Source organism: Chiloscyllium plagiosum, unplaced genomic scaffold (genome assembly GCF_037043375.1).
Source record: "Chiloscyllium plagiosum isolate Xiang-an unplaced genomic scaffold, Cpla_swu_hap1 HiC_scaffold_3, whole genome shotgun sequence".
NCBI lineage: Eukaryota > Metazoa > Chordata > Chondrichthyes > Orectolobiformes > Hemiscylliidae > Chiloscyllium > Chiloscyllium plagiosum.
In genome coordinates this window covers 33,659,931-33,673,096 of record NW_028270141.1, presented here as the reverse complement: position 1 = coordinate 33,673,096, position 13,166 = coordinate 33,659,931, and the positions used below count along the sequence as shown (strand labels likewise).

At 41.8% G+C, this 13,166-nt stretch overlaps 2 protein-coding genes across 5 annotated transcripts in view; one reads left to right on the top strand and one right to left on the bottom strand.

Moving 5' to 3' along the window:
• Positions 1-13,166, bottom strand: part of LOC122548600 (CUB and sushi domain-containing protein 1-like) — a 2,407,075-nt gene that overhangs the window by 268,917 nt on the left and 2,124,992 nt on the right. For all 4 annotated transcript variants that reach the window (XM_087978377.1, XM_087978362.1, XM_087978369.1 and 1 more), the window contains exon 41: positions 726-935. In XM_087978377.1, coding sequence (XP_087834503.1) covers positions 726-935 — 210 coding nt within the window. The remainder of the gene's footprint in view (positions 1-725; positions 936-13,166) is intronic.
• LOC148150545 (uncharacterized) lies at positions 7,196-9,117 on the top strand. The gene is made up of 2 exons (XM_087975685.1): positions 7,196-8,821; positions 8,870-9,117. The coding sequence occupies exon 1, from the start codon at positions 7,196-7,198 to the stop codon at positions 8,720-8,722; it is 1,527 nt and encodes a 508-aa protein (XP_087831811.1). The 3' UTR covers positions 8,723-8,821; positions 8,870-9,117.

Below are 13,166 nucleotides of genomic sequence, written 5' to 3'. Positions count from 1 at the left end.
GTGTATTAACCAACTTTTCATACATACATTAATTTTCTAAAACAAAATTTTGTTTCATCATGAGTAAAGCAAAGAAAAATGACGGATACAAATGTATGAGAAGACCTGTCATCCTTATTATTTGTACAATCCACAATACAAAAGAAATCTAATAGTTAGGGTTTAAAATTAATGCAATACAATCCCTCAAATGGAGTAACTTCAGACAAACGTGTAATTTTCAAGAATGTGATTTTTTTTAATATTAAAAAATATAAACATTTAAAATTCCTCCTCCGCCTCATCCCCCCTCCCCCACCCAGACACTACTTTAGCTCTTAAATTCTCATAATTTTAAATGTTGCACTTTATATTTATCCTGTTGTATGTTTTAATGAAAAACAAATAGAATAAAGAAAGACCAAACAAGCCTATAGAGAACAGTATCCCTTTAAATACCTACGCAGAATTTTGTAAATTGATCATTTTAATTACCTAACTGTGCTACTTTCTTTCAATGAAATATTATATTGAATCTATACTCAAACACACTGCAGCACCGCACAACCTGTGGGGTTTCTGCTGAAAATGCGTTTCATACTTTTACTCCATTAAGAGAGAAATAAAACCTACAACCAATGTAGCCACTAGCTATACAACTTTTGAAATATGTTAAAGAGAGCATAAAACAAAAAAATTGCTAGTTTCCCCCTTCCCCAGTCGAAACTTGTTTCTGCTAATCCTACCTTGGTAGGTGAGCTTGAAGCCTTGCTTGTTCTCAGAGTGGTCACTGTAGAAGTTGATGATGGTATCATGGGTAGTACTGAGGAGCATTGGTGGGAGTTCTGCTCCACTGAATCGTCCAATTAAAGAACTAGTGTAATGCGGCCCATTTCGTATCTCCAAGAAGTCATGATTGGCTTCAGTCGAAAAATTCAAAAACTGAATTACTGCACCTGCATTGATAAAAGCAACACTTAGCTACTAAAAAAAAATCACGGAAAGGAAGAAAGTAACATTACTCAACCCGCATTCAGTATTATGCCTTGACTTAGAAATCTCCCATATATATTCATCATCTATTTCCAAATCAAACAGTAGGGCTTAAGTTTACATGCTATGTTCTGAACATAGGTACTGTGCATCTTCACAAAGGTGAGCTTTACCACTTATCAGAAGTAAGAGGTAAATCTCACAACTACTTTATAAAATATGAATGAAAAATCATGTCAAGTGGACACATTTTGAGTGGTAGAAAGAAAAGACTAATGTAGAGTCCTTAGGAAAATTCCACAATATTGGTCAAAAAAGTTTGATATTCTGGTGAGGTACTCTAAGCACAAAGCACCACTCACAACTGAGAAATCAATAACCTTCAGCCTGTTCAGCTTCTACCTGTTAATATGAGCTCGAATCAGGTCAGAGGGTCAGACTGTAATATAAACTTAATGCTTCCTTCTACTTTATTATACTGGTCGAGTTGAGCTGGCTGAGAATCGAGTGAATACTGTAATTGGAGTGCTTTAACAACATGAACATAAAAATCTCACAATCAACTGGGAACAATTATTTTCTTAACCATGGGAATGTACATATGTGAGTGGGCAGCTGATCAATTTGAAAATTTTTCTCTCTCTGCAGCAGCACCAAACTATTTTAAGCATCTTGACATCTCAGTTGAGCCACGGAAACCCCAGTAAATTGTTATCGAGAAATGAAAAGAACCCCTGTGGATATTCACTCCCATTATTTATACCACACAAATGTGCATACATGCTAAGTATTTGATATGCTCTGTGTTAAATCCCTGAAATGCATAATCAATCATTATTGCTTCCTCATCCACTTTATCCCCTTCTCTGAGGAAGCTGCAGATCTGCAAAAGATTGCATCATTTGCTAGACTCTGTTTTCTCTGAATTCTATACCCTAATGCATCCAACATCCACAGTATGTTCTTTCTGATAAGCATCACAAGGAAATGCGAAGAAGCCAAGAACCCAAGTGAGCCAACAACTTCAGTGCAAATTGGGAATTACATTTTGACTTTGTGAGCTGATAAGTTCAATGCAGAATATAAGGTCTCACTCTTGAATTGGTAATGAATGTCTCAATAAATTATTAAAGGTTCAAGAGATTTATGACAAATTAATTGGATAACATTAAGAAATGGTATCTCATTGTTTGACACTTTTTAGTCCAATGACATATTTAAATCAAATTCTTGAAGTAAAACTATAGTGAACAACTTGTTTAGAATAATGCACACAAAAGGAGTTTAATTTAAATAATCCTGCCTGTTTAAAAAAAGGACAGTTTTTTTTACTTCTCCAATGATATTTTGGTTTTAAACAGGTAGGAAACTCTGTTGATGCTGGACCTACTGCTTCTGGATTAAGCCTCTGAAGGGAACCTCTAATTGGCCATTTAAGTGACTCAATTGACCTTCAAGTGAAACATTAGTCCTTAATTCTTTCTCCCATGATTTAATTGGGGAAAGTAAGGAAGGGGATGGGGCTTTTCACTTCACATCTTTCTACTCCATGACCTCATCATGTCCTAGTTCATTCCTGATTGGAAGGAGGTTATATGATGCTCTAATGCCCGACATCACCTCCATCCCTTCTCATATGTGATAGAAATGTTCTTCCTACAACTTCAGCATTGTGAACTGGTATGATAATAGCTCAAGATTAAATTGGGTTCACTGCATTATCTCCAAATGTTTCACATCACTGCAACCCTGTCTCTAGGGCATTCAATGCAGTAAATTAACTGGAAGATTAAGCCAACCCATGGTGCATGATGGAGGTGTCCCGTTTAATTAATGTTCTATTCAGATAGATAAAAACAGGTTCAGTCAGAAGTTAATTCGCGTTAACTGAGACTGCTAAGTAATCTTTTGTATTGTTTGGCATGTGACTCGGAACTAAATAATTTATTACAGAGCTTGGAATGAAGCAAAAATAATCACATATTATTTGCCAAATATAACAAAGCACTTGCAATGTTTATTTACATCTAATCACCGTGTGCATCATTTCACAGGGATGCTCGTGTTTACATGAACTGTTTTAGCCTGCGAGGCATATTAAATCAGGGCATATACTTTAATGCAGCTATTTCATCTCCTGTGTGTGGTCAGTCAGTTTTTTTTTAACCTCAATATTACCTTTGACACTTATTCTTCACACTGCCTTGTCCTTCCACTAAATTAGATGCAATATAGTGAGACTTGATGTGCTAATTTTGCGGTTTAATATGACACAATTCTATAATTTAATTAGTGGCTTGACCTGAAAGCTGTAACCAAGGAATCTCGCAGCTCAAAGTTGTTATCTTGACTTGCAGATACCTACAGGCAATTGTATGTCAATGATTTTCGCTTCATCTTACGTCCATTCACGGGCTTTGGGCATCTGTGGTGAAAGGGTTAAAATTATGTCCCAATACATGTGTGGATCTTATTATCTGTATGTAACCGGAATGGAATGTGTTGCTTAGTCTTATTGTTCGCATGAATATGTTACCGGAATGGAAGGTGTTGCTTAGTCTTGCCCTGTTGTTCGCATGAATATGTTGCCGGAATGGAATGTGTTGCTTATGGTGTTTATGCTACCAGCCTTGATAAGGAACAGACACTGTCAAACAGGATGTTGCAAGCTTAATTGGTTCCAGCTGAAACTCGTAAAGAGTCTTGCCCTGTTGTTCGCATGAATGTTTAGATCTCGAAAGAGTATATAAGCTGGGAAAGTCCCCAGTTCGGTAGAGTCTGCTCCGGGTTACGTTTAACCGCTGAGCGTGGGTTGTTGGCAACCGCTCTACGAGAACTGACGGCTCCCAGTTCCGGTAACATGTAGAGTGAGTATAAACCAGACCCGTTGTTAGTACGAGACCTGGTTGAGGCGATACTGCGGGGAATAAAATACTCATATTCTAGCAAACTCGTCTCTCAGTTCTTTTCTCCTGGTCTGTGTCAGACTACTCTCCTGCGAACCCGATCCTTGAGAATTTATAAAACATTTTGGCGTAGTCGGCAGGATCAATCGCAATTGGGGAGAGATTTTGATACAGAACAATGTTTGGGAAAAGGACTAAGAAACCAGAAGAACAAACTGTGGAGGTCCCAACCGTCCCGGGATGGCAGGGACCGTGGCATGACGTGGCAGTTTGTTTGAGGAATGGTGGGGGGCGACCGGAAAACTGGGAAGCCGAGGGCGTAGGAACCCCAGTGTCGCTGCTGTCTACCCTTGAGAGGATCCCAGTCCTGCCGAAGAACCCCTTGCCTGGGGTACAGCGGAGGATGTGGGCAAATGGTGGGGGGGCGACCGGAAAACTGGGAAGCCGAGGGCGTAGGAACCCCAGTGTCGCTGCTGTCCACCCTTGAGAGGATCCCAGTCCTGCCGAAGAACCCCTTGCCTGGGGTACAGCGGAGGATGTGGGCATGTGCGGCGGCTTGTAGACAACAGTCAGACAAGCGCCAAAAAGCTGAAGCAGAATTAGCCCTCCTGAAACATGAGCAGGGACTCAGTTCGGGAGATGCCTCTATGTTGAGGCAGGAAATTATGAAGTTAAAGGCTGAATTGACAGCATTAACTGAACTAGCAGGACGAACTATTATGTATCTGTCTGCTAAGAAACGGAAAGAGAAAAGGAAGGTCCCTCGAACCCCGGACCCAGTACAAGTACGGGCGTTTGTAGCCCAGTTAAATAATGGGGATCGATGGGATATCGACCATTGGGACGGAAATATTTGGGGAGATTCAGATGATCAGTATGAAGATGACCCACCCGTACTCCAGGCTAAACCAGTAGTTAGGAGAAAACAAGTCCAGAGACGCCTCCCGGTGCAGCGGGAAGTAATGTTAGATGGGGAAGGGAATCCCATACGGAATGAACAGGGGGAGGCAATTATGCATGAATTACCGCGGGCTCAGCCTCCTGCGGAATTGGGATTTTGGTCCCGGAAATTGCCCCCGGCAGGGGAACGATACACCCCCTTTGAGAAACAATTGTTATCATGTTACTGGAGCTTGGTGGAAACTGAAGCTCTAACTATTGGACATGAAGTGATCATGAGAACAGCTATTCCTATCCTCCCGTGGGTACTCAGTGACCCCACTACCCAGAGGATAGGAACCGCCCAAGAGAGCAGCATTATCAAATGGAAATGGTACGTGTCAGAAAGAGTGCGGACTGGACAAAAGGGAGTGTCAGTCCTGCATGAGCAAGTGGCGGAGGCCCCTGAGGAAGGGGAAAAGCGGTTTGAGGTGATTGAGTATAAAGAATCACCCGTCAAGATGGGCAAACAGTATGATGAACTGACCCTGGATGAACAAACCACGGCTTGGTTTGTAGGTGGGTCAGCCCAATGGAAGGCAGGACAACGTAGATGGAAAGCTGCCGCTTTTAATCCGAAACAAGGTATAACCCTAGAAGAACTAGGCGAGGGGAAAAGTAGTCAGTGGGCAGAATTAAAAGCAGTACATATGGTGGTCATGCAAGCGGGGGTCATGGGAGTTTATTTGTTTTCTGACTCCTGGTCAGTGGTTAATGGCATGACCCAATGGATGCCAACTTGGCAGGCCAATCAGTGGATGATTCAGAATAGGGAGGTATGGGGTAAACAATTATGGGAAGATATATGGGAGAAGGCTCGACATCTAGATATATATATTACCCATGTAGACGCTCATACATCCCGAAATGATGAGGAAGCTTTACATAACCGATATGTAGACGGCATTGTCCGAGCCATGAGTGTACAAAGGGGCACCTCAGTGGACTTGGCTAGATGGGCACACCTTAAGGCCGGACACTGGGGAGTGCAAGGAACCTTGCAGTGGGCTCGAGATCGGGGAATAGATCTTATGGTAGATGATGTCAAGACTGCAGTAAATCAATGCGAGCAGTGTCAGCATCAACGGCAGGGAGTGCCCCAACATATGATGGGACATATACACCGAGGAGAGGGACCAGGACAGAGCTGGCAAATGGACTTTGTGGGTCCATTACCTTCCTCACAAGGATGTAACCATATATGTACAGCTGTGGACACTATGTCTGGGGTTTTGGTAGCCCATCCCTGTCGACATAACAATCAACAGGCTACCTTGCGATGTTTAGATTTGATTGAACAATTTTATGGATTGCCCATACAGGTCCAGAGTGACAATGGCTCCCATTTCACAGGAAGGGTGGTAAAGCAGTGGTGTCATGATAACCACGTGGAATGGATTTATCACGTGCCCTACCATCCGCAAGCTGCGGGACTTATTGAACGAATGAACGGGCTTCTAAAATCCTCCCTGCGAAAGGCAGGAGGATGTAATAATTTAACAGGTTGGAAGAAACAATTGATTCGGGTAGTAAAGCAAATTAATAACCGCCCATTGGGAAACGGGGTGACGCCCTTGAATCGGATGATACGGGTGTGTGATACCCCAAAGGCACAGCCTATTAAAATGTGGAAATTTGCTAAGGAAGCTAATATTCCCGTAAGGGCCACACCGGCTTCGGCTGGACTGGACTTACGAGCGTTAACTACACAGACTTTGGTCCAACAAAAACCTACGGTGATTAAGACCGGATTAGGATTGATTTGTCCCCCTGGAACCTATGGGCATATCCTCCCACGATCGGGATTGTCACTAAAGGGGATTGATGTAATGGCAGGAGTAATTGACGCGGACTACCAAGGAGAATTGGGAGTAGTCCTGGTCAACATCACATCTGAACCTTATGTGATACAGAAGGGAGACAGAATAGCACAATTAGTTATTAAACCATGTAACCTTACAACGGTGGAAGAGACGGGAGCTCCCGTTAAGGTTACTGAGCGTGGGACGGGGGGGTTCGGGTCTACTGACACTAAGGGTGCCAAGGTATGGGTACGCCAGACAACTGGTCCCCCCAAACCGGCAGAGATCATAGCCCAAGGAAAAGACAGTCTGGTCACCATTATGTATCCTGGGGAATCAGTCTGGAGGAGTGTGCCAGCTCAGTCGTTGGTACCCTTATCGAAACAAAATGTAGGTTGGAAAATTAGTAGTGAGGAACAACAGCAAGATGATTTTAAGTGCGCGGCAAATCAATGGTGTACAATTTTAGATCTCACGAGTGATTGTCAAATGTATACTTGTGTACGATGTTATAAGGGGAGAAATGTAACTTTGATAACCCCTAACTGTACATTGATGTTGAATGCAACGGTGAATATGTGTCATTGGAATATAACCGCTCGTGAATGTGAAAGCTCAAACGGGACACGATGGAACATCACGACTGGAGATGAGGACATCTGGATCAGCAATGGAACAGTTATTCAAAACCGGACTCGAATGTTATGGCTGATCTTGGTGCGCCCTAACGTCTCTGACGCGCACCGCACACAGTTGGCTCCCATTATGTCAACTTGTCAGCAGATGGCCCAGGCAGTACTGCACACTGATGTTCACTGGCAGGTGCGGCTGCCGGCTATCCCAGAATGCCAACATAAGAGGAGGCGGCGTGCATGGTACGACACCCTACTGGGAGGTGCAGGAACTGTCATGGGTATCTCAAATGCTATTGACTCTGAGGTAACCCGTACTAAATTATCCAACACAGGACAGGCTACTTCACAAGGGCTGCACACCATCGGGAGATGGATGCCTTCTGTGATGATGACTCAAGAAGAAACAGCTAAAATATTGATGCAATCCCTACAATGGGAACTGAATGTTTGGAACGCTACTCAACAACTGTTTGAAAACATTACAGCTCAATTAAATTGGACTGCCTGTCATATTAACATGTTGCACGCACAAATACAGAAAGAACGATTTTTGCGTGTGGTAACATCCCCCAATGTACAAGCATGGAGGGGAATATGGAATGTATCTGAGAAATTGTGGATGATAACCCATCCAGAAAGAACATGGTGTAACGCAACTATGTGTAGAGGATACTTTGTTACCATGAATGTAACCCACACTGTTACGGTCTGTCGATATTATGTATTACCAGTGATTACATCTTCTGGATATTATTTTCTGAAGACAAGGGGGCAGTGGTTTAGCCCAGATACCAATATTACCTATGATCTGTCCGCTTGTGAACAGACTGATCAGGGAAAAACTTGCCTACTGATGGACAGATATCGGGACCCTTGCTTGACTAAGGGAACGGCCCTGTGCGAATGGACTGTTGAAACTCCAAGGGACATGATGTGGCAGATTGGGCCACACACGCTCTGTGTGGCTACCAATAACCCACATCCTACGCTTCCCACAGTACCGTTCTCGGGATGCCTCTCAAATGTCTATCAGTGGCAATGGCAGAATCAGACCTATCTGTTAACCAATTATAGCAGTGCTCACCACTTTACCAAGGTGCAGTGGAAAGTGCTGATGAATCCTTGGAACATTTCCCTGGATCGGTTTAAGCAAGCATTGGACCGATCCGAGGAGCTTAAGCAGATATTACGAAAGCATCAAACCAATGTCACCAAGGTTACAGTGTCTACCTTTATACATGGACAGGAGGTAGTACACGCTGCCCATGTAGTGGAAGTAGAGTCAGCTCATCATTGGTGGGATATGTTGAGTGGTATGTCCTCCACTGCGGGGAAGTTCCTATTCCCACCCTCATCGATCCTGGTAGGAGTCCTGGTGATCGTAACATGCTGTAATATCCTGACTTGCTTGTATATTTGGCGTGTACGTAGACGCTTGTTGGAAAAGATATATATGGGCATGATGTAACACATGTATTGGGCCAATCAGTGGAATGTGGTGAAAGGGTTAAAATTATGTCCCAATACATGTGTGGATCTTATTATCTGTATGTAACCGGAATGGAATGTGTTGCTTAGTCTTATTGTTCGCATGAATATGTTACCGGAATGGAAGGTGTTGCTTAGTCTTGCCCTGTTGTTCGCATGAATATGTTGCCGGAATGGAATGTGTTGCTTATGGTGTTTATGCTACCAGCCTTGATAAGGAACAGACACTGTCAAACAGGATGTTGCAAGCTTAATTGGTTCCAGCTGAAACTCGTAAAGAGTCTTGCCCTGTTGTTCGCATGAATGTTTAGATCTCGAAAGAGTATATAAGCTGGGAAAGTCCCCAGTTCGGTAGAGTCTGCTCCGGGTTACGTTTAACCGCTGAGCGTGGGTTGTTGGCAACCGCTCTACGAGAACTGACGGCTCCCAGTTCCGGTAACATGTAGAGTGAGTATAAACCAGACCCGTTGTTAGTACGAGACCTGGTTGAGGCGATACTGCGGGGAATAAAATACTCATATTCTAGCAAACTCGTCTCTCAGTTCTTTTCTCCTGGTCTGTGTCAGACTACTCTCCTGCGAACCCGATCCTTGAGAATTTATAAAACAGCATCACTGGCTAGGCCAGCATTTATTGCCCATCCCTAATAAAAGAGGCAACCACATTGCTATGGGTCTAGAGTCATATGTCGGCCAGCTCAATTAAGGATGGTAGATTTCCTTCTCTAACGTTCATAAATGAACTGGATTATTGTTCCCTCAACAATCAATTTTACGGTTATTATTAGATTCATAAGGTTTAAGATTTTTATTGAATTCAAACATCAGCATCAACTATGGTTGGATTTGAACCCAGGTCCTCAGAACATTGCCTAGATCTCTAGGTCCAGTGACAATACCACTAGCTCAAGCCTTCCCAAAATTAGAAGCAAAAGAGTAGCAACACTGTTGCTTTCATAAACCATGTCCGATTCATCTTATGCAGGACTCCCATGATAAATACTTAACTGCCTGAGGGAAAGTTATAGATAAATGCTCCTTGAACTCAAACCATGCAAATAACTGGATTTTTTTTCTTCTTGCTATCTCTGCAACTCAACTCTATTTAAGTTCCCTTCAGATTAACAGATACTCTCATCTCACAAAGGAAGAAACACTGAGACTTATCAAATATTGGCCTGCTCACTCAACAACTAATCATGTGCTACATATTCTTTCATCTCTACCTCTTCAACCTTCTACAAGAAAGTTTGAAAAATGGTATCATTTAGTTCCAGTCTGTCATTCATTAAACTTGTGGCTGATCTGAGTGCATCCTTAACTCTTTCTGACTGCCGAAAATGTGTTGCTGGAAAAGCGCAGCAGGTCAGCAATTCTCCTGCTCCTTGGATGCTGCCTGACCTGCTGCGCGTTTCCAGCAACACATTTTCGGCTCTCATCTCCAGCATCTGCAGTCCTCACTTTCTCCTCTTTCTGACTGCCCCCAATACAAATAAATGAACTAGATGTAGGAATCAGCCATTCAGCCTCTCAAGTTTGCTTAGACATTGAATCAAATCATGGTTGCTCTGGTTGCTTAGCTCAAATCCACATTCTTGCTTAATCCTGATAAACTTTCACTCCCTTGCTTACTAAGGACTAATCCACTTCTACCTTAAATATATTAAAGGTCTTTACTTCCACTGCCTTTTCATGAAGGGTATTCCAGACTGTCATGACCCTCTGAGAGAAAGGATTTCACCTGAGCTCTGTTTAATTGGGCAACCCTTGATTTTTAAACAAGTGACTCTTGATTTTTTTATTTTCCCAAAATAGAACATATCCCCTCCACATCTAGTCTGTCAAGACCCTTCAGGATTTTAGATGCTTCAATCAAATCATCTCTTACTTTTGTAAATTCAAACCTTATCTATCCAATCTTCCTTCATAAATAATCCTTGGCTCCCTTGTAGATTGAAAGCTCTCTAATTCAGCCTTGGGTATATACAATGGCTGTCCTTCACTGCTCGCTGTTGAAGAACAGAGAAGCATTTCACATCTCAATCCTCCATGGAAGATCCTTTATATTTAAACTATGTCCTATAGCTCTAGATTCCTCCATGAAGTGAAGCATCTTCTCAACATCTCATTGTCAAATCCCATCAGAATATTATATTTTCAATACGATCACCAATCATTCTTCTAAACACCAATGACTATTGGTCCATTCAATTCCTGAAAAGACAAATCTCTTCATCCCAGGATGCAGCCAAGTGAACCTTCTAAAAATTTGTTCTGCTGCCCTCCAAGCATTATTGTCTGTAAACTGTTGATAATTTATTTTTAAAAACTTTATCATTCAGCATTAAAAGTAGCATTACAGTTCATCAGTGTTTGAATTTGTGCTTCACAGAAAGGCACCCACTGGCTGTGATAAATTACGTGTTTGCTTGCAGAAATCCCTTCCCTTTCTTTAGCCACAAAGTCATTTTTCCAACAGAAGTCAATCAATTTGGAAAGCGATGACATCTGCATGAGCTTAAGCAAGGGAGCACAGATAATCTTCAATGAGGAGAACAAGCACACTTCAGATTCCTGATGTAGCCACTGAGAAATCAATAATATTCAGAGAGAATTGAGAAAGATGCTTCCTGGAAAAAACTGAATGCAGAACTTACCTCAATTTTAAAGTCAGATTCGTATGATTCTAAATATTCTTGAGTTTATAAAAATAGTGGCATATGGAAGTTGGTGACTTTTGTGAAGTGATTTAAACAAAGACTACACCTTATAGAACAGTGACTGAATCATGCATATATCAGAAAGCAAGGAACTTCCTTTCTGTATTAACAGAAAATTGGTTGTGTGGTGGTTTACAACAGTTGGAGTAAGGACATAAGCTTGCCTTTTGTTCGAGATAATAAAGGATATATTTGAAATTTTTTTAAAAAAAACATACAAATTGAAAGATATTAAGATAGTTTGGAAGAGATCTGACTGGGGTTAGATGTAAGTTTCATCTCCATCTTAAAAAGGAATTTATTTTCTTTTTTGGCGGTAGGGTAAGGGAATAAGGAAATTTAGTTTGTGAAGTTTCCAGACTAGGACTGTTTTGTTAAAAACATTACAGATTATTAGAAGCTGAGAAGGTCTAAGCTCTCAGTATTGTATTCATTCATGGAAAATAGTCATAGAAAATTACACAGATCACAGAACAAAAACTGGAGAAAATTAGTTAAGTCAAATTTTAAAATTGGATAGAAAGGGATATTTTCTCTGGATTTGATGATGATGGGAAATAGGTTGGAACAATATTTAGTTGGGTATTCTAAGATTATTTTCTAACTGTGTTCTATATACAGTTTTTTTTTTGTTTTTGTCTTTGAGTAGTAAATTACTGATGTGTTGTTGAAGTAAATCAGTTAGTTTATGTTCCTAGTGAATGACTAACATACCAACATGTTAACTAAAGTAAAGTTAAAAACTGATCCATCAGCAATAACATTAGCAAATTTTCTGATGATACAAAGCTGGGTGGCAGGGTGAAATGTGATGAGGATGTTAGGAGATTACAGGGTGACCTGGATAAGTTAAGTGAGTGGGCAGATGCATGGCAGATGCAGTTTAATGTGGATAAATGTATGGTTATCCACTTTGGTGGCAAGAACAGGAAGACAGACTACTACCTCAATGGAATCAATTTATGTAAAGGGGCAGTACAGAGAGATCTGGGTGTTCTTGTACACCAGTCAATGAAGGCAAGCATGCAGGTACAGCAGGTAGTGAAGAAGGCTAATAGCATGCTGGCCTTCATAACAAGAGGAATTGAGTATAGAAGCAAAGAGATGCTTCTGCAGCTGTACAGGGCCCTGGTGAGACCACACCTGGAGTACTGTGTGCAGTTCTGGTCTCCAAATTTGAGAAAAGACATTCTGGCTATTGAGGGAGTGCAGTGTAGATTCACGAGGTCAATTCCTGGAATGGCAGGATTACCTTACATTGAAAGACTGAAGCGACTGGGCTTGTACACCCTTGAGTTTAGAAGACTGAGAGGGGATCTGATTGAGACGTATAAGATTATGAAAGGATTGGACACTCTGGCAGTAGGAAACATATTTCCACTGATGGGTGAGTGCCGAACCAGAGGACACAGCTTAAAAATACGGGGTAGACCATTTAGGACAGAGCTCAGGAGAAACTTCTTCACCCAGAGAGTGGTGGCTGTGTGGAATGCTCTGCCCCAGAGGGCAGTGGAAGCCCACTCTCTGGATTCATTTAAGAAAGAGTTGGATAGAGCTCTCAAAGATAGTGGAATCAAGGGTTATGGAGATAAGGCAGGAACAGGATACTGATTAGGAATGATCAGCCATGATTATATTGAATGGCGGTGCAGGCTCAAAGGGCTGAATGGCCTACTCCTGCACCTATTGTCTATTGTCTATTGTC

Coding starts and splice junctions, on each gene's coding strand:
- LOC148150545 (XM_087975685.1), top strand. CDS start 7,196: ATGTGTCATTGGAATATAACCGCTCGTGAATGTGAAAGCTCAAACGGG.